The sequence below is a fragment of the Globicephala melas genome, chromosome 15 (genome assembly GCF_963455315.2).
Source record: "Globicephala melas chromosome 15, mGloMel1.2, whole genome shotgun sequence".
NCBI lineage: Eukaryota > Metazoa > Chordata > Mammalia > Artiodactyla > Delphinidae > Globicephala > Globicephala melas.
The window spans coordinates 54,313,918-54,339,072 of NC_083328.1; the positions used below are offsets into that span (position 1 = coordinate 54,313,918).

General features: G+C 40.5%; 1 protein-coding gene across 8 annotated transcripts in view; it reads right to left on the reverse strand.

Annotated features, from left to right (window-relative positions):
• Positions 1–1,825: 1,825 nt before the first annotated feature.
• SHLD1 (shieldin complex subunit 1) overlaps positions 1,826–25,155 on the reverse strand; it is a 97,578-nt gene continuing 74,248 nt past the window's right edge. For 5 of the 8 annotated variants that reach the window (XM_060284578.1, XM_060284577.1, XM_030872596.2 and 2 more), the window contains one exon: positions 1,826–8,993. In XM_060284578.1, coding sequence (XP_060140561.1) covers positions 8,551–8,993 — 443 coding nt within the window. In that variant the 3' untranslated portion in view covers positions 1,826–8,550. Of the gene's footprint in view, positions 8,994–24,445; positions 24,548–25,155 lie in introns of all 8 variants that reach the window. The other 3 variants (XR_004042838.3, XM_030872602.2, XM_060284579.1) reach the window with 3 other exon arrangements.

A 25,155-nucleotide genomic window follows, 5' to 3' on the forward strand; every position in this document is an offset into this window, starting at 1 on the left:
CTGGGGTGGGAGGAAGGTCAGCATTCTGGAGCAGGGAGCAGAGGATAGCTTGGGGTTAGGTATGGGCTCTGACACCACCTCCACTACCTATTAGTTCTCTGTGCCTCTGTTTCCCCATCTGTAAAATTGGGCCAGTAACAGGGGTGTTTGAAATGATGGTTGACACTTATTAAGGCATCCACAGCCCTACCCAAAACCTGTTGGTTAAGGAGATGGCATGTTGAGCAACTGAGAAGCCACTGTGGCTGCAGCAAAGAGAGTAAGGGTGAAGCCCTGGGATGGGCAGGACCAACTGCTAGACCAAGGGCAGCGAGAAGCATGGAAGGCAAGTGGCAAGGTTGGGTCTATATTTTTAATTTTTCAGTTATCTATTTCATTGCAAAGGTAATACATGCTTTCATTTTGGATTGCCATGTCCCCACACCTTTGTTAACACTTCACGGGATTGATCTTTTCAATTTCTTACCAATCATATATATTCTAAAATGGCAACACTTTTTAAAAACTGCATTTCTTTTTTTTTTTTTTTTTTTTTGCTCACTGCTGTGGCCTCTCCCATTGCGGAGCACAGGCTCCAGACGCACAGGCTCAGCGGCCATGGCTCACGGGCCTAGCCGCTCCATGGCATGTGGGATCTTCCCAGACCGGGGCACGAACCCGTGTCCCCTGCATCGGCAAGCAGACTCTCAACCACTGCGCCACCAGGGAAGCCCAAAAACTGCATTTCTTTTTTCTTGGCTGCATTGCGTCTTCATTGCTGTGCACAGGCTTTCTCTAGTTGCAGCGAGCAGGGACTACTCTTTGTTGCAGGTGTGGGCTTCTCATTGCAGTGGCTTCTCTTGTTGTGGAGCGTGAGCTCTAGGCGCGCGGGCTTCAGTAGTTGCCCTGCATGGGCTTCAGTAGTTCTGGTGCACAGGCTCTAGAGCTCAGGCTCAGTAGTTGTGGCTCACAGTCTTAGTTGCTCTGTGGAATGTGGGATCTTCCCAGACCAGGGATGGAACCTGTGTCCCCTGCATTGGCAGGTGGATTCTTAACCACTGTGCCACCAGGGAAGTCCCTAAAAACTGCACTTCTGTGATAACTTACATCAAGCGGCTATTCATACTGTCCCCTGAGAAAAAAATGCACAACCTAACAGTTGCGAGTTATGTTTTATTCAGGGAACTTACTGAGGACTATAGCCTGGGAAGGCAGCCTCCCAGATAGCTCTGGGGAACTGTTCCAAAGAGCTAAGGGAGGAGCCAGGATATATAGGAGTTTTTGCTGAAAAACACAAAACAAAACATGTAGTTGAACATCAAAAGATTACTGCTAATCCCCAAAACCAGACATTTCAAGGTAATGATTTTAGTGCTTTAGTATGGGAAGATGCAAGAGTCTGGGCTCATTGAAATTATTCCTTTGATATGCACCTTAACTATGAAGGGCCAGCATCTAGTTTTTCTCTGTACTGAGTTCCCCTCAGGGTGCACCATCAGGGCAGCTGCCTTGGCTGAGGGCGTGATGGCTGCAACAGTCATTGTTCACTGAAATGCCAGGCAATGCTTTTTGCCCACAATATTTACTAACAATTTGCATTTCTTCTGTGAAGTAGCTGTTCATACTCTTAGTTCATCTTTCTATTCATTTGCCATTTTAGCATTTATTTACAGAAACTCTTCATATATTACAACATTAAACTCTTGTTTGTTAATATCTGAGCAAATTTTTTCTCAAGTCTGTCTCTTGTCTTTCAACCTTTCTTTCCTTCTTTTTTAAATAAACTTTTTTTTTCTATTATTAAGATTTCATACATAGAAAAGTAGAAAGACTAGTGAATCTCCGTATACTCATTACCTAGATGTGGTAACTGATAATATTTTGTCATATTTGTTTCATTATCTTGTTTCTGATAAAGTATTTTAAGTATTATAATTTTTTTTATTTAATAGAAAATTATAGACATTAAGACATTTACCCTAAATCTTCCAGTATACATCTCTATTTTTTTTACAAAACCATAATACCATTATCACATATTTATGATATCTTTCAAAGTTTTTTACTTTTATGTAGTCATAACTGTCAGTCTTTCATTGTTTTGCATTGCTATCTGTTTTAGGAAGTGCTTTCTCATGCAAAGATTATTAAAAAACTTATCTTTATTGTCATCTGCAATTCTATAGAGGTTTTTTTTTTTTTTGCACTTAGATCTTTAATCATCTGGACTTTATTTTTGTGTATATTGTGAGGTGGAGATCTCACCATTTATAGAATACTTAGGTGATTCAACATTTACCAGCGTTTTGAAATGTTGCCCTTAACACAGACTAAATTCCCATGGGGACTTCCCTGGTGGTCCAGTGGTTAAGAATCTGCCTTCCAGTGCAGGGGATGCAGGTTCGATCCCTGGTTAGGGAACTAAGATCCCACATGCCGAGGGACAACTAAGCCCACGTGCCACAACTACTGAGACTGTGTGCTCTGGTGCCTGCATGCCACAACTAGAGAGAAGCCCGTGAGCTGCAACTAGAGAAGCTTGTGCACCGCAACGAAGAGCCCGTGCGCCACAACGGAAGGATGCCACATGCTGCAACCAAGACCCAATGCAGCCAAATAAATAAATTAATTTTAAAAACTTCCATGAATATGGCAACTTATCTTAATTTTGCTTAAAATCTTCAAGTCCCACTGTCTTTAGAATAAAATTCTACTCCCTCATCTGGGCTTAAAAGGCCTCCCCCTGCTTACGAAACTCATCTACCACTCTGCCCTCTGCAGACTGTGCTCTAGCCCCAGGGACCTTCTTCCATCTGGGCACTCAGAGCTCATACCAGGCTGTTTCACACTGATTTCGCACATGCCATTCCCTCTGCCTGGATGCTCCAGCCTCTGTGTGGCTGGCTCTGGGGAATCTTGCAGCTCTTAGTTCAAATGGCACTTCTTCAGAGTCCTTCTCAGACCACCCAGTCTAAGCACCCACCCCAGGCACTACTACATCCCTTTTATTGCCCCAAAGCACCTCTCACTATTTGAAGTTACCTTGCCTGTTCCGTCACCCACTAGAGGGTAAACTCCATGACAGCAGGAGACCTTCCAGGTCTGGTTCCCTGCTGTTGGGTCAAAGAAAGTAGACTTTCATCATTTTGATAGAAGTTGCCAAATTGCCCTGAGAAAAGCTTTGCCACTTTACTTTCCCCTTGATAGTCAATCAGAGCACTTGTCTCTCTGTACTCTTGCCAGAACTAGAGTCCTTCCAATTTTTTACCACCTCCAAAATACAAAAATCAAGAAACAAAAACAGAGAAACCCAAAACAACTAAGGGTATCTTATTTAAATAAATTAAAATTTAACCTCATAAATTGCAGTTCTTCGTGTTTGAGTACGGTTGTTATGCTTATTAGCCATTTATATATACTTTTTTCTTAACTATCAGTTCATATCCTTTGTCAGGTTTTTCATTTGGTTTATTTCTAATAATTTGTAACAATTCTGTTTATTAAAAAAGTCTCTTTATTACATGTGTTCCCAGTATTTTTCCTCATTTTGATCTTGTTTATGACCTTAAATATTTTTTGCCTGCAGAATTTTAATATTTCTAAAAAGTCAAATTTATCACATTTTTCCTTTAGGATTTTCAGGTTTTGTGCCATTCTTAGAAAGATCTTCTCTATTCCAAGATATCTAGATAGCTCTTTCCATATATGTATATGTATACACTCATTTTTTATTCTAACATTTTTATGATTTTATTTTTAAATTTTGAAATCTTTAATCCATCTGGAATTCATTTTGATATCAGGAGTGAGGTGAAGAATCTAACCTTTTTTCCTTTCCTCCCCCAGGGTGGGGAGCCAAATGTGCTAAGACCATTTGCTAAAAAATCCACTTTTCCTCATGGATTTGAAATGCTACCTTCATCATATATTCAGTTTCCATCTACATTTATATCTATTTATGGGCTGAACTATTATTCTTCATCTATCTTTCTTTTCTAGCTGCTTTAATCACTGTAGAGTTAGAAACATTTTCACATTTGACAAGGCTAGCTCCTTCTCTTTAATTTGCTAGCTATTGATGCATATTTTGCTTTTTAAAAGGATTTGCACTGGGAATTCCCTGGTGGTCTAGTGGTTAGGACTCCACCCTTCCACTGCTGGGGTGGGGGTGCCCAGGTTCCATCCCTGGTCAGGGAAATAAGATCCCACAAGCCATGTGGTATGGCTAAAAAATAAAATAAAATGATTTGCACTATGGCTGCAGGGTAAAGAGAATGGAAAAGGTGGATGTGTCTTGACCTGATGGAACTTCCTTGTAGTATTCCAGGAGAGAGATGGTAGAATAGAGACTAGAACACAGAAGTTACCATAGATTACCCCATTGTATTCCAAATTTTAATCATTTTCCAGTATACCACCTTTCATAATTATTGATATATCTAAATGTTACCTACACTATTATTAAGTTAATTTTTCACTACTTCAATTCATTTTAAAATTTTACATACTTACATTAGGTGCATCCTATGTAATATCTGTAAAAGCATAGATCAGACATAGTAGTTATAATATTTTATAGTTATAAATGAATAGATAACAATGAAAATAAACATTGTCCATCTAGCACCTAAAGTTCTTTTGTGTACAACCAGTGGTTTGAGAAACGTTGATCTGAGCAAACCATTCTGATCAGTTCTTTGAAAATCTCCACTCAGCCTGGGCTAGCTGATAGTGTCTGCTGCCTGAGCGGGACGCTGGTTAACAGGTGGGTTCAGTTTGCAAAAATCTTCAAGATGTTCACTTATAAACACTTTTCTGTGTGATTGTAACCAATAAAAAGTTTAAAAAGTAAGTTTTTAAAAGTTTTAAAAGTATCACTGTATTGTTTTGTGCTAATTACCGGTAATAAAATCTATTACATATATAGGTCATGCAAAGAAACAGATTAATGAAGTGAATAACAGTTACACAGACTTAAAACACTGGTAGCAGTTCTCTTCCTTAGAATTCTGAGGTTCCTGCAAGCAAATCCATCCTCCCATACATCTCTGAAATGGGTCACAGATGATATCTTAGATAGAACGTTCAGAGGATGATGTCAGTGAAGTGATCTGTAGGGCAGAATTAGACAATGATGCCAGAGGCCAGAGCCTTAATATCCTTATCTCTTAGTCTTCATTAAAGGTAAACAGTGATAAATGGAAAATGCCATCCTAACTGCATGAAGATCAAATTAAGGAGCGAGATTGCAGGGAATCAAATATTTTGTACTGACCTGTCACAAGCACTTACTCAGAAACAAGTAAACACACACCACAGTCTTTTTTTACCTTAAGGTGATTCTGGTTTTTAGACTTCTAAATACTCTGCTTTCAGAGTTTACCTTTTTTCTGAACAGCCACAGCACTGATATTAATAAAGTTTACAAATTCGCTGATATTAAAATCTCACTGCCAAACAGAAGCTGCTGCTTCCCAGCATGGAAATTCAAATAGCTTGTATCTTTTGTCCTTCAAAAACAGTAGAAAATAATCTAGTTTCCTTCTGTTGGTAGCCATGGAAACTAAAGTCCAATATTTTGGTGACAGAATAATGCTAAAGACTACAGCATTCAAGGGCATCTATGGATTTGCTACACATCAATAAACAATAAAACTAGCAACTTCAAAATTCAACCTGTAGATTTTCAATTATAAGTCTCCCTGGTTTCAAAATTATTGGGGGGGGCAATTGAATTGGAGAAAATGCAGATGATTGCTTGTCAGAGGAAGATCTGGAGTCTTGTTTTCTCAAGGACATGTTCATTTCCTCTTTCCTTTCTGTTAGGTCTCCTTCCAGTGGGGCCTGCCCTTCGAGGTGGATATTCTTCCTACCTCTAATCATCCCAAAGCTGGAAGCCTTACTATGTAATTCCTGACTTTTAAAAGGGCTTCTCTCTCCAGTCAAGAGTCCCTAAGAGACCTGGCCTGAGAGGGTGCCCTCATTCTTAACATACACATGTAGGCTGATCTATTTGCATAATCTGCTTTCTGGAAACCTTACAGAGCCTTATGCCAATTAAATTTCATCCAGAGTTTCTCAAAATCTAATTTTTCAGTATTTCCAGCTTCTCTCACTGTTCCCCAGTCAAGTGATAGAGCCCTTTCTGTCAGTACAATTTGTTCGAAGGACCTTCGAGAGAGGGATTAGCGCAGCGATTAGTGCGAGGCTTCTGATTACAATTTCAGGGAGCTCAGTGCAAGGAGATGTCCTTCTACCAACCAAATCTCAAACGAACATTCAGGACACAGCTGAGAAGCAGAGAACCTGCCAGCACAGGCCTGCTCAGGCTATTTAAAGCTGCGCTCCATAAAAAAGAATGAAATAATGCCATTTGCAGCAACGTGGATGGACCTAGAGATTGTCATACTGAGTGAAGTTAGACAGAGAAGGACAAATATCATATGATATCACTTATGTGTGGAATCTAAAAAAAGGGTAAGGGGACTTCCCTGGTGGCACGGTGGTTAAGAATCTGCCTGCCAATGCAGGGGACGCAGGTTTGATCCCTGGTCCGGGAAGATCCCACATGCCGCAGAGCACCTAAGTCCGTGTGCCACAACTACCGAAGCCCGTGCACCTAGAGCCCATGCTCCACAACAAGAGAAGCCACCCCAATGAGAAGCCTGTGCACCGCAACGAAGAGTAGCCCCAGCTCGCCTCAACTAGAGAAAGCCCAAGTGCAGCAATGAAGACCCAACGCAGCCAAACATAAAAAAATTAAAAATAAATTAAAAATATAAAAAAAGGGTACAAATGAACTTATCTACAAAACAGAAATAGAGTTACAGATGTAGAAAACAAACTTATGGTTACCAGGGGGTAAGGGTGGGGAGGAATAAATTAGAAAATTGGGATTGACATATACACACTACTATATATAAAATAGATAACTAAAAAGGAACTACTATACAGCACAGGGAACTCTACTCAATACTCTGTAATGGCCTGTATGGGAAAAGAATCTAAAAAAGAGGGAGTATATGTATATGTATAACTGATTCACTTTGTTGTACACCTGAAACTAACACAACATGGTAAATCAACTATACTCCAATAAATTTTTTTTTAAATTAAAAATAAATAAATAAATAAAGCTGCTCCCTGGCGAAGCAAGGGAAGGACAGGGGTGAGGGGCCAGCCATTCAGAGGGTGACAGAGGGTGCTGGCAGCAGGCAGGCAGAAGACAAAAATAATGAGAGGAAGGAGTCCACTTGGGCAAAGGATTCCTTTTTCTCTTCCACCACAAATTGACAAGCTTGCATCCATCAGCCTAGCTTATCATAAGTGATCTTACACATACTTTGGTGGGTGGTACACATTTTTTTTTTCTCACCTTTCATGTTTACAATCTGGTGGAGATGAAAAGCCTTTTTTAAAAAAAATGTGCGAATCTTAGCTGTTATTTTAGATGGCTCAAATGTTCCTTCCATACCCAGTTAATGTTATAAAACAGGAAGCTCTGGTTTTGGAGAGGCAAAGGTATGATTAAGATGTGATGCATGTTTTGGAACCATATTTAAATCTTTGTATTATTGGGGGACATACGTTCCCAATCACATGGCCACAGTTTTACAATTTGGTAAAATTCTTATACTTGATTCAGCATAAGGCTTTGTTCCCTTCAAAAAAACTCACTGAGGGCTTCCCTGGTGGTGCAGTGGTTAAGAATCCGCCCGCCAATGCAGGGGACACAGGTTTGAGCCCTGGTCCGGGAAGATCCCACATGCCGCAGAGCACCTAAGCCCGTGCGCCACAACTACTGAGCCTGCGCTCTAGACCCCGTGAGCCACAACTACTGAGCCTGCGTGCCACAACTACTGAGGCCCGCGTGCCTAGAGCCCATGCTCCACAACAAGAGAATACAACGCAATGAGAAGCCTGCGAACCGCAACAAAGAGTAGCCCCCGCTCGCCGCAATTAGAGAAAAAACCCCATGCAGCAACGAAAGACCCAACACAGCCAAAAATAAATAAAAATAAAATAAATAAATTAAAAACAAGAAAAAAACCTCATTGAACGGAAGCCTATTCTCTTAGGTCGGCTTCTTCCAGAAGTAGAATCTGAGTCAAGGGTTCAGGTGCAAGAGATTTATTAAGGAAACGCTCCCAGGAGACACCAGTGAGTAAGAGAAGGACAGGGGAAGGAAGGAGCCAGGCAAGAGTGAGATTTCATGCGAAGCCCCAGCCTTGGCCTGATCAGGAGGAGAGCTCTGGAACTTGAATCATGCCTCAGAGCATGTCCTTCCTGGGGACAAGGAAGCTGGACTTTCAGACTCGCAAACCAGTTGGTCACCAGCCTTAGGATGGGGTGGCCATGGAGGCAATAAAACCCCCAGACACTGCTGGCTCTCCATTTGGGCTGAACTGGCTCCAGGACCAGATCACAGATGCCAGCCTTTGCCTGCAAAGCACTTAGCTGGGGGTTGGGCACACAGAGCTGGCAAGACACCTGAGGGGTTCTGGGTGATGCACCAACAGTATCAGCCACAGGGCTACCCCCCATATGCTTGCTCTCACCACCAGGCAACAGTTATGGGTCTTTCCTCAAGTTCTGCTGCAAGAGGAAATGAATAATTTCTTTTGAAAGTCCTGGGGTCAGCTTTTCATCCTCCAGAGACGCACTTCCTTCTCTGGTTGGGTAAAAGTGGGCGTCCCTGGAATGCTTCTGTAAGATGGAGCAGCCGTCCCGGTTGAAGATGACCTGCGCCATTTGAAAACTGCGGAGGGTGTACTTTTGGTTCTCCTTGCCCTTCAGTTCATTGATTTTCTGAGAAAGGCACTGGTAGACAGATGTGGAGAGTGAATTTCCAGAGGCTGGCTGTGGATGGCCAAATACTTCATAGAATGTGTCCAGAGATTTCCGAAGTCCGGCATCCTCTGCGTTTGTCTCTGGTGGGCCCTTCCCAGAAGGGTCAAGCCAGGAGTACTCAGAGGTCCAGGAATCATTTTGTTCAGTATTTAAGTTACTAGCGTCTGCAAGACAAAACACATTCCAATACTCAAACACATATTTTAAAATATCAGAAAGCAAGGCAGGAGCAGATGATGTTTCTTTTCAATTTAACACACTCACTATTCCTGGGTAACTGGCAATGGACAGAATCAGCTGATTTCAGAACCTGTTCCCACTATCCTGGGATTATGCCACTTGTTTGCTCAAAGTAAGATACTTGCATGTATCAGGGGTTCTTAACCTGGGAGTCCTTATATAGAAATTCAGGGTGGCTGTGAACTAGTATGGGGGAAAAATCTTATCTTATTTTCATTAACCTCTACCTGAAATTAGGAATTTCCGTCCATGATGAATGTAGGCAACAAACTTATTAGCAGCAGTACCTGTGATCCTGTTGCCAACAGATCACAGTTATTTTCATTTCATATTAGAGCTTGTTGAAGATGTTTTAAAATACCATTTATGCTTATCATTATGCTATAGAACAAACTGTGTCCCTCCAAAATTCATATGTTGAAGGCCTAATCCTTAATGTGACTATAATTGGAGATGGGGCTTTTAGGAGGTTATTAAGGTTAAATGAGGTCATAAGGGTGTGGCCCTAATCAGATAGGACTGAAGGCCTTATAAGAAGAGGAAGAGACCCCTCTCTCTCCTTATTGTCTCCTACTACCCACCAGATGTGCAAAAAACCAAGGAAAGGCCATGTGAACATGTGAGGACACAATGAAAAAGTGATCTTCTGTAAGCCAGAAAGACAGTCCTAACCACAACATGACCATGGTGGCACCCTGATCTCAGACTTTCAGCCTCTGGAACTGTGAGAAAATACATTTCTGTTGTGTGAGCCACCCAGGTTACAGTACTTTGTTAGGGCAGCCCGAGCAGCCTAAGACACACTACTCTGAAATCACCATAGTTATTAGTTCTGACACTAGATCTTATTATGTGAGTCTTAATAAAAAAGCATTGCAGGGCTTCCCTGGTGGCGCAGTGGTTGAGAGTCCGCCTGCCGATGCAGGGGACGCGGGTTCGTGCCCCGGTCCGGGAAGATCCCACGTGCCGCGGAGCGGCTGGGCCTGTGAGCCCTGGCCGCTGGGCTTGCGCGTCCGGAGCCTGTGCTCCACAACGGGAGAGGCCACAACAGTGAGAGGCCCGTGTACCACAAAAAAAAAAAAAAAAAAAAGCATTACATATTCTTTACAATATCATATCTTTGTTCTTTAATATATATATATATATGTATATTTTTTTAATTTGCAAGTTGTAGAATTCCTTATAAAACTACCAGGTTTATTCTTTAAAATTTCATACTTTAAATCAAAGTATATTTTCCTTTTTTCACTCTGATATAAGCTTTATTAAATTACTAACTTTAACTCCACACACACCCCACCCTTGCTAATTCAACAAGTAGTTATAATAAAAAATATTTGTACTTGCTAATGATGAAGAATGTTGAATGATGCAGTGGGTGAAGTTTTAGAAAAGGAGGCAGAATTTGGGGTTTTGACTCTAGTTTTACTACCAGGTAGATATGACACCTTTCTGAGCTTTGGCTTTCTCATCTACAAAACAGGAGTTTTACTAAATGATCTCTTGCCTAGAACTTCTATGGTAATACAGGGAATGGAGAAGTATAATCCAAAGCATTAGAGTATCCAAAAAAATGTGGACACACGTTCTGTGAGACACACGCAGGGCCACACGTGGACAAGCATTCATTGACTCAACACACACTTACAGAAAGGTGATGATATAAATGTAATTCATTACAAGTTGCTACAAGGTAAACAGAGGATGCTGAAGACCATGTTCTTCACCTGAGATAGTTAGACCTTAACTAGGAAGAGGAGACATACTTCTAGACATCAAACAACTGGAAAATACTCACAGGATATACATAAATACACAAAGATGTGATGACATTGACTGGGGACAGTGTGGATGCAAAGGCAAATGCAGAGTAAGGGAAGGATCAGCATGTAGCAGAATTAGTGAGGAGTGCCTCTTTGGAGAAGGCTACGTGCACTCTTATTAGGAAGGGACCAGAATCAGAAACTGTGGAAACAGGAGGGTTAATGAACAAGGCCATGTGGCAAGAAGAAGCAGAAACTAAACTACTCCATGGCTGGTTGTCATTATCCCCCTCTACCAGCTGGCTGTACCTTCAGCAGCCTAAGACCCAGCCTGGAGGCAGAAGGAGAGAGAATTCACAGAGTGGCCAGACAGGCTCCTGGGACAGACAACAGCGACCATGCTTTTTAAACAATTCAGTGGCAGGGATGGCTTCCATTACACTGGATTTCAGCAAGCCTAGTTTATGTCCCAGGCCCCTCAAGCCTAAAAAATAAAATAAAATTTTTAAAAAAGGAAAATAAATTTCCTTTGCTGCTGCTATGCCAAGAGCTTCTGCTTAGTTCTGCCTAAGTTCCTCCCAACAAGCCCATTGCTGAACTGCAGCCTCCTGGATGGGCATAGGGTGAGGGAGGCAGAGGCTGGCCTCTTTCCAGTTCTTGTGTCAGAGAAACTGCAGGAGAGGACTTCCTGGCCACCTCACTTGGAATGCTGAGCACACTTTCCAATAGCAACTTTCTTATCCATATAGGTCAATAGGTTCTACAACGTGGAAGGTGATGTGGATAGACAGAGTGGAAAGCTGGGGATCATCTAAAGCAGAGTGATCTGTAACACAGTCTCCAAAGTCAAGCAGACCCAAGTTCAAATCCCTGCTCTGCCAAATTCAAGTTGTGCAACACTAAGTTACTTAACATCTCTGAGACTCAGTCACCTGGTGTGCAAAATGGAGACACTACCAGTTATCAGCTCATGATTCTCATGTTGTGAGAATTAGCTAAGATAATATATGCAAAGCACTTAGCCCACCTTGAAGAATGGCTGATTCCAGGCTGGTGATGGGAAAGTACAAGATGAGCCTGGACATCTCACCATTTTCTAATGCTCGAAGAATGATGGGGGCACAGCAAGGGGGAGCTGAGGCTGGCTCAAAAGGGATCCCTTGGCCAAATCTAGAACAACTTGAGCATCAAAATAATGAGAGTTAACAGATTATAACCCATTTATTAAAACAGAAAACCATGAATCCATAAAATAATTGAAAGTTTGAAGAGGAATGGGATACTTACAGCCTCAGAGTACCTCCCCATAAGATACTTATTAGTTACAAAGGGAGAAAGAATAACTTTAAATATAGTGGAGAAGCGTGGCAAATATCACCATCCACAAGTGATCTAAATGAGCACCATCAGTAACGGGACAAATCAAAATCATGTGCCACCTGACCAGGTGTAATGGGAAGACCCAGCATCACTTCTCGGATAGTCCTGCCAAAGGTGCATCACCTGAACCAATATGGGGAAGCGGCAGACAAAACCAAATCAAGAGACATTCTATGAAATAAATGGCCTGTACTCTTCAGAAGTGCCAAGTTCATGAAAACCAAGGAAAGGCTAAGCAGTTGTTCCAGACTGAAGGAGACTACAGAGACAGGACAACTAAATGCAGCACATGATTTCCTCTGGCTCCTTTTGCTCTACAGAACATTCTTGGGCCCCATGAATGGGGTCTGGGGATGAGATGGTAGTAATGTGTCACTGTTAATTTCCTGATTTTGATGGTTTCGTTGAGCTTTGTAGGAGAATGTCCTTGTTTGTAGGAAAATCAAGGATGGTGGGCAACAGGTTGGTGGCTTACTCTCAAATAATTCATGAAAAAAAATGTTACTTGTACTTGCAAGTTTTCTGAGTTTGAGATTGTTTCAAGAAAAAAAAATTAAAACAAACCTCTGGAGGAATAATTGTTAAAATTTCTTTGGGTGGCCTACTTGAACATTAAAACAAACCAAACAGTCTTAGTCCAGGGCTTGGCAAATGTACTCACCTAACGAATGTACTGCCATTAGAGAGGCGAGAGGAAAGGGGAAGGGGAAGGGTCCCACCATGGCAGGATGAGGTGTTCCTTCCCACCTTCTTCCCCACAGATGATCTGGTCCTGGGGGGTAAGGCAGGAAGCCAGAGGCTGAGAAATGTCAATGGGAAGAGTGGGAGAGAGAAGGAGAGCTCAGCAGTGACACTCCAAGTAGCAGGGCGTGTCTTATTAAGTAACTGGTCAATAACTTTGATATGCAGATTTAAAATTTTTCATCTGTGTCTCACTGTTATATTTCATTTAATTTTTGAAATTCAGTATCCACGAAAGAACCTAAAAAACTAGCCTGTCTCCTCTATTTTACATGCAAATGTCAAGCAGACAGCAGCTCATCTTCAAAGAAACCCTCCTTCCCCTTTCCAGAAGAGTAATGACAATATGCATTGAGTTAATTACTACATCAGTTCTTTTGAACACTGCCTCCAGTTCATTTCAGACTTTGATTTCCTTTTAAAATTTGCTTTACTTCCAACTACAAAGCCATCTCTCTAATTATGTGGCTGTTGTGGCCTTTTGGGCATATTAAATGTTTGGGTAAATTATTTAAATTTAAAACATTTAAGTTAAATTTAAACATTTAATATGTTTGGGTAAATTTAATCTAAAAATTCTTAAGAGTTATTGTACGCTGTTCAGTTACTAGGGAATGCACTGCCATTCATGCATGCCGCACAAAGCAGGTGTCAGCACTCACTCAGCATTTACTGTGCTCCCACTGGGTGTGAAGCATGGTCCTGGTGGAGTAAATCCAACCAAGAATGAGGCTCTGAGGCATCTAGGCTGTCTTCCTCACTCCATCCTGGGAGGAAGGCATCCAAATCATTTTAAAATATTTTTATTCTAATATAAAGTAATCCATTTGTTCTCTAAGACATGAACTTTTCCGTCAGCTCTATCCTGTTGCTGTTGCAGTTGAAGGGTTTTGTTTTGCTTTGATTTTTATTTATGTGTAAAGAAACCTGCTGCAATGATTTCACAGATGAGAAACAGGCAGAGAGATACAGGGGTTTAAAAAGTTGCACAGCTAGTTAGTAGTGAGGCTCACACTTGACATTGGGATCCTGATATTTCATTTCTCAGATAGTTCAAGGATCAGTTTTGGCTTTCAAACAACTCCTTATTTTTACATTGGCTCATACTATTTCTTAGCTATTTGTACCCACCATTCCCTTGACCCATCTCCAAAAAAGGTAAACGTTTCATTAAAGAATTTCTAATTAACATTTATAGTACAAATAAAAAACATTATATCATGAAAAAAATTATTTAAATTTACCCAAACATATTAAATGTTTCTTCACCAGTATACAAAGCCAATCACTTCTTTTCCTGATGCACCTACGCATGGACAGAAGATGGATCTCTGATAACTTGGTCAGTTCCTGCTCAGTGGAGCATCCTCACAGCTATATTCAAACCCCACTTTATTCTACCTGTTGTTAGAGCTCAGACCTGTAGGGCTCTCAACTGGGCACTCTACTCTAGGGACAGACTGGGGACGTTATTTTGTCAGTGATTGGAAAGTGCTACTTGCATTTAGTGAGTGGGATCAAGGATGTAAACATCCTACAGTGCACAGAACAGTCCCATATATCAAAGAATCATCCTTCCCCCAAATGCCAGTAGTGCCCTCCACCCACAGAGAGCAACACTGGCTCAAAGGATTCTGGAAGGAGTGGGAAGTGAATGCTGAATCCCACTGAATTGTAATAGATTGATTTGCCTTGAGCTCCCCGAGGCACCTTTGCTACTGATCCCTGCATAGTGAATGCCCTTCTTGCTGGCACCTATTTGCACCATGCTTTCCTTCCTTCTCAGACCTTGAGATGGCTTTTTTTTTTTTTTTTCTCAGTAAGGGCCCCAGTCCTAATGATTTTGGCATTATATAAATTGGGTGGAATTTCCCATTTTATTTCAATATGCTTTCCATCATGAATAGATTTCTTTAGGATTTGCAAGAAGAGAGAAGGATGGGGCTTGACGCCACAATGCTCTTGCATGCATTGCTTCCAGGTCATCTATTCACCAGAACATCCATTTGTTAAATTTTTTTTTTTACCAAGGAGAGAAGAGATAACGTATAGATATTTGAGATTCTTATAAACCTAAAACTATTTTTATATCTTGAGGAGTTATAGAGGTTATTTGAGTTTAGTAATCCGAGACAGTCAATTAGCATGGAGCATTTGAGATTAATGGCTGTGTTCTGAGATTAATGCCATTGGCCGTCAGAAACCCGGATATTTAATGGGGGTTTCTTCCAGCGACTCTTCTGTGCCTACTCCTGCGGCTGATAAGTGCACAGCGGGGTTTGACCTCTGCGGCACATTTTAGCTTCCATCCTTAACAGGTTCCCTTTAAATGGGCTTGACGTTTAACTCTGCCTCCTTCAGGCAGCAGCATCAATAGCCGCCCACTCTGCCTATTTGTCCAGACTTTCTTTTACCAGCAACTGCTAATTGGGGGGATCTGTGGCTTCAAGGCTGTACACAGCTGAAAGAAATCTACTCTAAGACAATAAAAATATGGCGAATTATCAGGATTCAAGGAAAGAAGGAACATGTGGTTTGTATGGTCTTCTATGTTGCTTGGAGGGGAAGCTGCCCCTTTCTCAGGGCACTGCATGGCACACTCCTAAGGGTGACCCTACTGCCTTGGTTTGTCTGTTGGAGGCTCTAAGAAAAAGTCATGGGCATGAGAACAAGGTGAATGGGAGGAGGGCACACTTTGGATGCACTGACTCATCTTCTTCATGACAGCAGTCAGAGGCCTCCCAAGGTCTCTACATGGGTGAGCTACCAATTTTAGTATATTAGGGTTTGTGGTCCAAGGATGTGGGGCACCACTCTGCTAGGCTGCATCTTCCTGCTCCAGATCTCACCTACCTTTTCTTCATATCCTCTCCTATGCCTCTCATTCCTGCCTCCCCACTCCATACTTTGTGGAGGAATAGAGGATTGAACAGGATCACTGGATGGACAAGAATAAGTCCTACCTCCAGCCCCACAGGCTGCAGGATGCTGATACCTCTGCATCCTGGCTTTTTTCCTGATCCTGGAACGTATCAAGAATGTTCCCTCTTCAAAACCTTTGCACTTGCTGTTCCTCCCTGTGGAACATGCCTTTTCCACATATCTGCACAGTTGGTTTCCATACAACCCTCAGTTCTCTGCTCAGATGTTACCTTCTCAGTGAGGCCTTCTATATTAGTCAGGATGGGCTAGGGTATACTACTTAACAAGCAAGCCCCAAACCTCATAAAACAGCAAAGGATTGTTTCTTACTACTTGCACTCTGTGTCATACTACAAGTGGATCTGTATCATCCTTGCCCTTTCCCTGGAAGCCAGGCCACTGGGGCAGCCACTACCTCAATATTGCTTAGTGACTATAGCAGAGGGAAAAGAGCACGGTGGAGCAGACAGTCACCAGGAGAGCTCTGTCACTTCTGTTCACATATCATTGCCAATGTTAAGTTGTATGGCCAAACCTGATTTCAAAAGAATGAGGAAGAAAAATTCTCCTGTAGGGAGAGGCAGAGATTACTGGTGAGCAATAATTCAGTCTGCCATACTTTCCTTGAGCACACTATTTAAAATTACATTTCCTTCACTCCCTAGACCCTGGCTGTCCTCATCTCCCTTGTCTGCCTTATACTTTCCATATAAACCTACTAGTACCTAATAATATATGATTTGTTTGTTTATTGTCAATCTTCTCCTACTCAAGGTTTTTTGTCTCTCTTGTTACCTGGTGTATCTCCAGGGCCAGCACATGGTAGATACATTTTAAAAATTTTGATGCTTTGTTTTATTTGATGAGTTTTACTTTCAAATGCACATGTAAATGTGTGTATTACTAGGGTGACCACTATTCACTAGCGTGACTGGGGTGTTTGTCCAGGAAATCCACAGTTTGTGCCTATTGTCTCAATTAATTATTAATAGCACCCTTTTTCACTCTCTAAAGGGCCTTGGGTTACACAATCCACTGTGTGAATACATGAATCATGATAAATTACATACATAAGCTGATGCTGAAGGAGGGGGCAGATATATCTTGGTCAACAGTGAGACGTTCCACCACACATACCTGGGGTGGGGCAGGGGGGTTGAGTTTGATGCCAGAAATAATCCCAGTCTGTGGTATAAATAATGTACCTACAGACTTTCTTTTTTTTTGCTAAACGTTCTGTGGATTTGTTCTACTGTACTCCAAGACCAGCCTCTTTTCCTTTCTCCTCTTTTTCATACCTGGTATTTCTCCTACCCCCTTGCTGTCCAAGAACCTTTTTATTACTGCCCTGCAAGTGAAGGGCCTCAGTTCACTCTACCCCATCAGCAGCTTGCTTAGATTCCTCTTTCTGGTTTCATCTGACTGTCCCCCTCCCCTTAAGGTATAACACCAGCCCTGTTACTTACTTCCTATCTTATTAATAATGTAAAATTAATGACAAGAAAAATCAATCAGCTTAAGCCTCCTTTTGCCTGATGGTTTATACACTTTAGAATTTGCAGCTGTTCCTTTAAAGGACAAAAACCACATACAAGGGAGCCCAAGGAGGTGTGGACATCAAGATATTTAATCCCAGTTAACACCTCAAAGGATGGATGGTCTGGTCAGGTGCTTTTGAAACCACAGTCTAGGTCTGTACTTACTTACATCTGAAAGTAAAAACTGGATGAATCACCCATGCTGTCACCTTTCATTCTAATGACGAACAGATGCAATGGGCAGAGGACAGAGACCTCTAAAAGGCAATTGGTGAGAAATAAAATGAATGCTGGAAAAATACAAAAATATGTGTGATAGGTGAAGAGCCCTAATAGTAGGTGCCCAGGGCAATTAATAAGGTCAATCTCTACTGTCTGATTCATAAGCTATCTTACTTTTACCTTGGCATTTTATGTTTTTATCTAAAGAAATTAAAATGTTCTGAAAATTACAGGGATCTATATAATATCCAAGTTCACACCACTCCAGATTGACAATTAACATATGTCATATTTGCTTCAAGTCTTTTTCCTATTAAAGAAGAATTAAACAATTCAATTAAAGTTGACATAGAAATAGAAATTCCTACATAGAAATTGATTCCTTCCAGCCCATTTTTATACCTTACATATATATGTATCCATAAGCAAGACAGAGTGTTGCTTTATGTGTGATGATCTTTTTAATCTTATTTTCAATATACAAAGTTTTGCTTTTTTTCACCCAACCTTATGATGTTTTACTTCTAGCCATTATTGATATATATATATATATATATATATATATATATATATATATATATATATATGAATGAATGTAGGGACAGGCTGCATTAGTTTTCATCCATTCTCTTGCTGAAGGACATGTAGGTTGTGCCTAATTTTTCACTATCACAAACAAGGCCTTAGTGAGCCCTTGAGCACTTGTGAGACTTTCTCTGGAAATACATACAGGAGTGGAATTGCTGAGTTGAAGGAAACGTGTTTTCAATTTCACTAGATCCTGCCAGATCACTCTCCAAAGTGGTTGCAGCATTTACAGTCCCACCAGCACTGTCTAGATTTTCCTGTTTCTCCACAGCTTTGCCAAACCCTGATATTGTCAGACATTTCCAGCGGTATCTCATTATTGGGTTCACATTTCCCTGATTACTTGCATGGCTGAGCTGCTCTTCATACACTTATTGGTCACTTGAGTTTCCTTACTGTGAACTGCCTGTTCATATTCTTTACCATTTTTCTTTCTGGTTTTTTGTCTCTTTTCTATATTCTTTTTAACGGCATAGAAAATGAATTATAAAGAAAACAATATCTTTCTCTGACTTTTCTCCAATTAATCTCATGACTAGTTTTTTTCCAGTCTGAAGGGGATTAAACAAAAAAAAATGTGAGGATGAAATAAAGACTTCATGAGAAGCCTCAAGTTCTGTTTTTGTTTTAATGGCAAACCTTCTAAAGCAAAACAATTCTCTTGGTGTCAGCTTATCACTACCAAAAAGTGATATTATGTTTCTACTTGATTTAATAATAAAGTCATACACCAAGCCTGATCCAGGGGCAGGGATCACATCCAGCTTATTGAGTCTCATTTTCCAGGCAAGAAAATTAAGATAGGACCAAGTCTCCAGAGTCATTTAATGCAGGGATTGGCAACTAGAACACAAAAAAAAGGTTAATCTGCTCAATAATTTTCTTAATTAAAATCATTTTCATGTAACTATCATTTGCCATAATGAGGATGGCTGCTGGTTTTACACGTTGGTGAGGGGTTGGTGAGGCAAGGGGTTCAAGAGCCTCCCGAGCTGATTCATAATTGACATTTAGAGACCACAGGCTTGGATCCTAGAAATGCATAACAATTCCCTTTCTTACTATGAGACTGAGGATTAGCCCAACTTAATGGGACAGAGAACCTGACCCTTTCACAGCTGGAAAATCCATGGGGAATTACCTTGTTCAACTCTCTCACTTTCTGGACCAGAACTGTTTAGCTCCAGTTGGAACAAGAACTGTGGTCCCCACAGACATAGAGAATAAACTTGTTGCCAAAGGGACTGGTGGGTGGGGGAGGGATAAACTGGGAGTTTGGGGTTAGCAGATGCAAACTATTACATATAGAATGGATAACGACAAGGTCTTACTGTATAGCACAGAGAACTATATTTAATATCCTGAGATAAGCCATAACGGAAAAAATATTTTTAAAATGTATATATATATATGTATAACTGAATCACTTTGCTGTACAACAGAAATTAACATTGTAAATCAATTTTTTCAATTAAAAAATTGTTAGAAAAAAAGAACTGTGATCCACTGATTGTTAAAAAAAAGAACTGTGATCCATTGACCCCGTCCATATCTGGGTACGAGGAGCCCTGAGAAGGGATGACCAGGAGAGGCCATCAGACAAGGGACCTAAGCTCCTTCAGGAGCCATTGCAAATTAGGAGCTTCACAGTAACATTTAAAGCCTGTGTTTTAAAGTGTTTTTCCCCCAGGTGGTTTTTAAAATCGCATTTACATGGGATGTTTCAGCAGATTTGCTTCAAATCCTGGCCTAGATAGTAAGGAACAATTGTGAGCAGAAAAAGCAAATGATTTGGATTTGGGTTGCTATGGTAACATTACCATTTTTGAATACGGCTGTTTACTTCAGCAGCCTTGATTTAAATGTGAGCCGCTAATTAAGATGATGCTTGAAACTTTAACCTTCACTGTAAGAAAAAAGTAAGCACTTTAAAAATGATGCTTGAAGTGTTGCTGGAGACATATTTAGCAAGAAGATCATTCCCCTTTGCTGGAGAAGCAGAAACCCAATCCATTTTCCTTGAAGAAGAATGAGGGCCTACTCACAATCTGTCCAAATCCACAAGTCAGTATTTCCTAGTTTTTTTTTTTTTTTTTGTGGTACGCGGGCCTCTCACTGTTGTGGCCTCTCCCGTTCCGGAGCGCAGGCTCCGGACGCGCAGGCTCAGCGGCCATGGCTCACGGGCCTAGCGGCTCCGCATCATGTGGGATCTTCCCGGACCAAGGCACGAACCCGTGTACCCGGCATCGGCAGGCGGACTCTCAAACACTGCGCCACCAGGGAAGCCCCAGTATTTCCTACTTTTAAGATTTAAAGAGGAACAGAACAGAATTCCTGTCAAAACTGAGCCAGTTCCAGTGTTGACACCAGCAGTAAGACTTTCTGAGAGTGACAGACAAGGAAAGTCTGATATTTCTCTACACATAGCAGTATTTTTGTTAGACACATATTTGTGTAAACAGATTTCACTCCACATCAAATCAAAGTTAAGTACATCTATGAAGTGACAGACTGAACTGGAAACAAATACACCAGAATGTAAATATATAGCTGAGTGTTCTCCCTTCAAAGTAATCACCCTGGGGAGTGGGGGGCAAGCTCTTATTTTAAAAATGTTGATGTTGCTGAGAACATTTTGGAGCCTCTTAGAAAGTGTCTTTGCTTGCTCTGGAAACTTTATTTTTTTTAACATCTTTATTGGAGTATAATTGCTTTACAATGGTGTGTTAGTTTCTGCTTTATAACAAAGTGAATCAGCTATACATATACATATATCCACATATCTCCTTCTTGCGTCTCCCTCCAACCCTCCCTATCCCACACCTCTACGTGGTCACAAAGCACCAAGTTGATCTCCCCGTGCTATGTGGCTGCTTCCCACCAGCTATCTATTTTATATTTGGTAGTGTATATAAGTCAATGCCACTCTCTCACTTCATCCCAGCTTACCCTTCCCCTTCCCCGTGTCCTCAAGTCCATTCTCTACATCTGCATCTTTATTCCTGTCCTGGCCCTAGGTTCTTCAGAACATTTTTTTTTTTAGATTCCATATATATGTGTTAGCATACATATATGTGTTTTTCTCTTTCTGACTTACTTCACTCTGTATGACAGACTCTAGGTCCAGCCACCTCACTACAAATAACTCAATTTCGTTTCTTTTTATTGCTGAGTAATATTCAACTGTATACATGTGCCACATCTTCTTTATCCATTCATCTGTTGATGGACACTTAGGTTGCTTCCATGTCCTGGCTATTGTAAATAGAGCTGCAGTGAACATTGTGGTACATGACTCTTTTTGAATTATGGTTTTCTCAGGGTATATGCCCAGTAGTGGGATTGCTGGGTCGTCCAGTAGTTTTATTTTTAGTTTTTTAAGGAACCTCCATACTGTTCTCCATAGTGGCTGTATCAATTTACATTCCCACCAGTAGTGCAGGAGAGTTCCCTTTTCTCCACACCCTCTCCAGCATTTATTGTTTGTAGATTTTTTGATGATGGCCATTCTCACTGGTGTGAGGTGATACCTCATTGTAGTTTTGATTTGCATTTCTCTAATGATTAGTGATGTTGAGCATCCTTCCATGTGTTGGTTGGCAATCTGTATATCTTCTTTGGAGAAATGTCTATTTAGGTGTTCTGCCTATTTTTGGATTGGGTGGTTTGTTTTTTTGATATTCAGCTGCAAGAGCTGTTTGTAAATTTTGGCGATTAATCCTTTATCAGTTGCTTCATCAGCAAATATCTTCTCCTATTCTGAGGGTTGTCTTTTCATCTTGTTTATGGTTTCCTTTGCTGTGCAAAAGTTTTTAAGTTTCATTAGGACCCACTTGTTTATTTTTGTTTTTATTTCCATTTCTCTAGGAGGTGGGTCAAAAAGGATCTTGCTGTGATGTATGCCATAGAGTGTTCTGCCTATGTTTTCCTCTAAGAGTTTTATAGTGTCTGGCCTTATATTTAGGTCTTTAATCCATTTTGAGATTATTTTTGTGTATGGTGTTAGGGAGTGTTCTAATTTCATTCTTTTACATGTAGCTGTCTAGTTTTCCCAGCACCACTTATTGAAGAAGCTGTCTTTTATCCATTGTATATTCTTGCCTCCTTTATGAAAAATAAGGTGACCATATGTGTGTGGGTTTATCTCTGGGCTTTCTATCCTGTTCCATTGATCTATATTTCTGTTTTTGTGCCAGTACCATACTGTCTTGATTACTGTAGTTTTGTAGTATAGTCTGAAGTCAGGGAGGCTGATTCCTCCAGCTCCGTTTTTCTTTCTCAAGATTGCTTTGGCGTTTTGGGGTCTTTTGTGTTTCCATACAAATTGTGAATTTTTTTTTTCTAGTTCTGTGAAAAATGTCATTGGTAGTTTGATAGGGATTGCATTAAATCTGTAGATTGCTTTGGGTAGTAGAGTCATTTTCACAATGTTGATTCTTCCAATCTGTGAACATGGTATATCTCTCCATCTTTTGGTATCATCTTTAATTTCTTTCATCAGTGTTTTACAGTTTTCTGCATACAGGTCTCTTGTCTCCTTAGGTAGGTTTATTCCTAGGTATTTTATTCTTTTTGTTGTAATGGTAAATGGGAGTGTTTCCTTAATTTCTCTTTCAGATTTTTCATCATTAGTGTATAGGAATACAAGAGATTTCTGTGCATTACTTTGGTATCCTGCTACTTTACCAAATTCGTTGATTAGCTCTAGTAGTTTTCTGGTAGCATCTTTAGGATTCTCTATGTATAGTATCACGTCATCTGCAAACAGTGACAGCTTTACTTCTTCTTTTCTGATTTGGATTCTTTTAATTTCTTTTTCTTCTCTGATTGCTGTGGCTAAAACTTCCAAAACTATGTTGAATAATAATGGTGAGAGTGCTCAACCTTGTCTTGTTCCTGATCTTAGTGGAAATGGTTTCATTTTTGTACCATTGAGAATCATGTTGGCTGTGGGTTTGTCATATATGTTCCTTATTATGTTGAGGTAAGTAAGTTCCCTCTATGCCTACTTTTTGGAGGGTTTTTATTATAAATCGGTGTTGAATTTTGTTGAAAGCTTTTTCTGCATCTATTGAGATGAAATTAGCTAATCCAACAGCACACTAAAAGGATCATACACCATGATCAAGTGGGGTTTATCCCAGGAATGCAAGGATTCTTCAGTATACGCAAATCAATCAATGTAATACATTGTTATACAATGTATACAATGTTATACAATGTATACAATGTTATACAATCAACCATATTAACAAATTGAAGGAAACTTCTTTTGGATGTCCTCATTGGTGGCAAATCTCCATCCACAGAAGACAGAATTACCCTTTTGGAAAAAAGAGGCATTAGGAGTGAAATCTGATAAATAATGTAGGTGATCCTGCAGGGTAACTGGGCATGGGTTAAAAAGCAAGGTTTATCTCCAAAAGGAAATTGCTTTTCTTTTGTTTTGCATGCTGGTTCTGAAAGTAGTTCTCACAAAGGAATTCCAAAGTCAGTTCTATGCAATAGCAAGCAGCATGGTTTCAATATACATATATGTTCAAATTTGCTACCTTAAAGGACAGGCTAATGTGGATTTAAGTTCTGACTATTGTAAAAAAGCTCATAGTCATAGATTAGAAGTCTGAATATTTTTGTCCTGACAGATAAGATGTTGGTGAGCGTGGACTTTGTATTTAGAAGACTTGAGTTTAGTCCTACCATGGCCACTTACTGCCTATGTGACCATGGGCAAGTTACTTTACATCTCTGAATCTCCATGTCTTCATCTGTAAAATGGGAATAATAGCTCTGCCTCATAGGACTGTTGTAAGAATTAAATGATTTATTAGTATAAAACCTAGCATGTAGTAAGGGCTCAACAAATATAAGCTACTTTATAATTATCACAGTGACAAGAGTAGTACCAGAAGCAGAGTTGTTACATGTAGGTATTAAACTATTTGCCATTTAGCATCTAGGACTATTTTTTTGTTTTTTGGCCACGCCATGAGGCACGTGGGATCTTAGTTCCCTGACCAGGGATTGAACCTGAGTCCCCTACATTGGAAGCACGAAGTCTTAACCACTGGACTGCCAGGGAAGTCCCAGCATTCAGGATTTAAAAAAGTGAATTGTAAATGCTCCTGTAGGTCTTTTCTGCAGTGATAAATTAACATTATAAGCAAAGTCTAGATGAACAAGCATTCATTCCTGACTGAAAGGAACATCACTTTTACTTACTGCTCCATCCTGGTGTCAGAGTTAGTGGGATGAATCATTAGTGAACATTGCCCATCTCACAGCAGTAGGACTATGATTACAGAGAGGTCCCAAGTGCATGCTCTGCAAAGCAAACACAATCCCACTGTGGGTGGAAACAGCAGATTCCTCAGCGTGTGGGCATGTCAAACACAGAAGCCCAGGCTGGTGGAGCCCTCATCTGTCCCCCTAAGGAGCACCAGCACCAGAGTGTGGGTGGGACTGAAATGACTCAACCTCCAGGGAGTCTGTGGGGGTGGTTGTTTTGGAAGTAGATGGAGATCAAGTGAAGAGCTTCAGGGAAAGTTTAGGTTAATAAATACATATGAAAGAGAAACAGGTTACATTAAAAATTAAAAAAAAGATTGAGAAACTAGGAAGAAAAGATCTGGGTTCACAGAATGACTGCTGGCTGAGTCAGAATTGTAGTGCTGAGTTAAATTTTAAAAGGCAAGATGAGACTGGGAAATACAGTGAGAACAATTATAGTAGATAATTCTTAATTTCCTTCTCTCTTCTCCCTTCTCTCACTAACAGCTGAATCTGAAGAAAGGCAAAGCTTTGCACCTTCTCTTCTGTAACAAATAACCTCAGAGAACACAGAAAACTCAGTGGAAGTGGGAAAAAAGCCATAAACAAAATTTTTAAATAGCGTAGTATACAACCTATGCAGAAAAGGCCTATAAACAGCA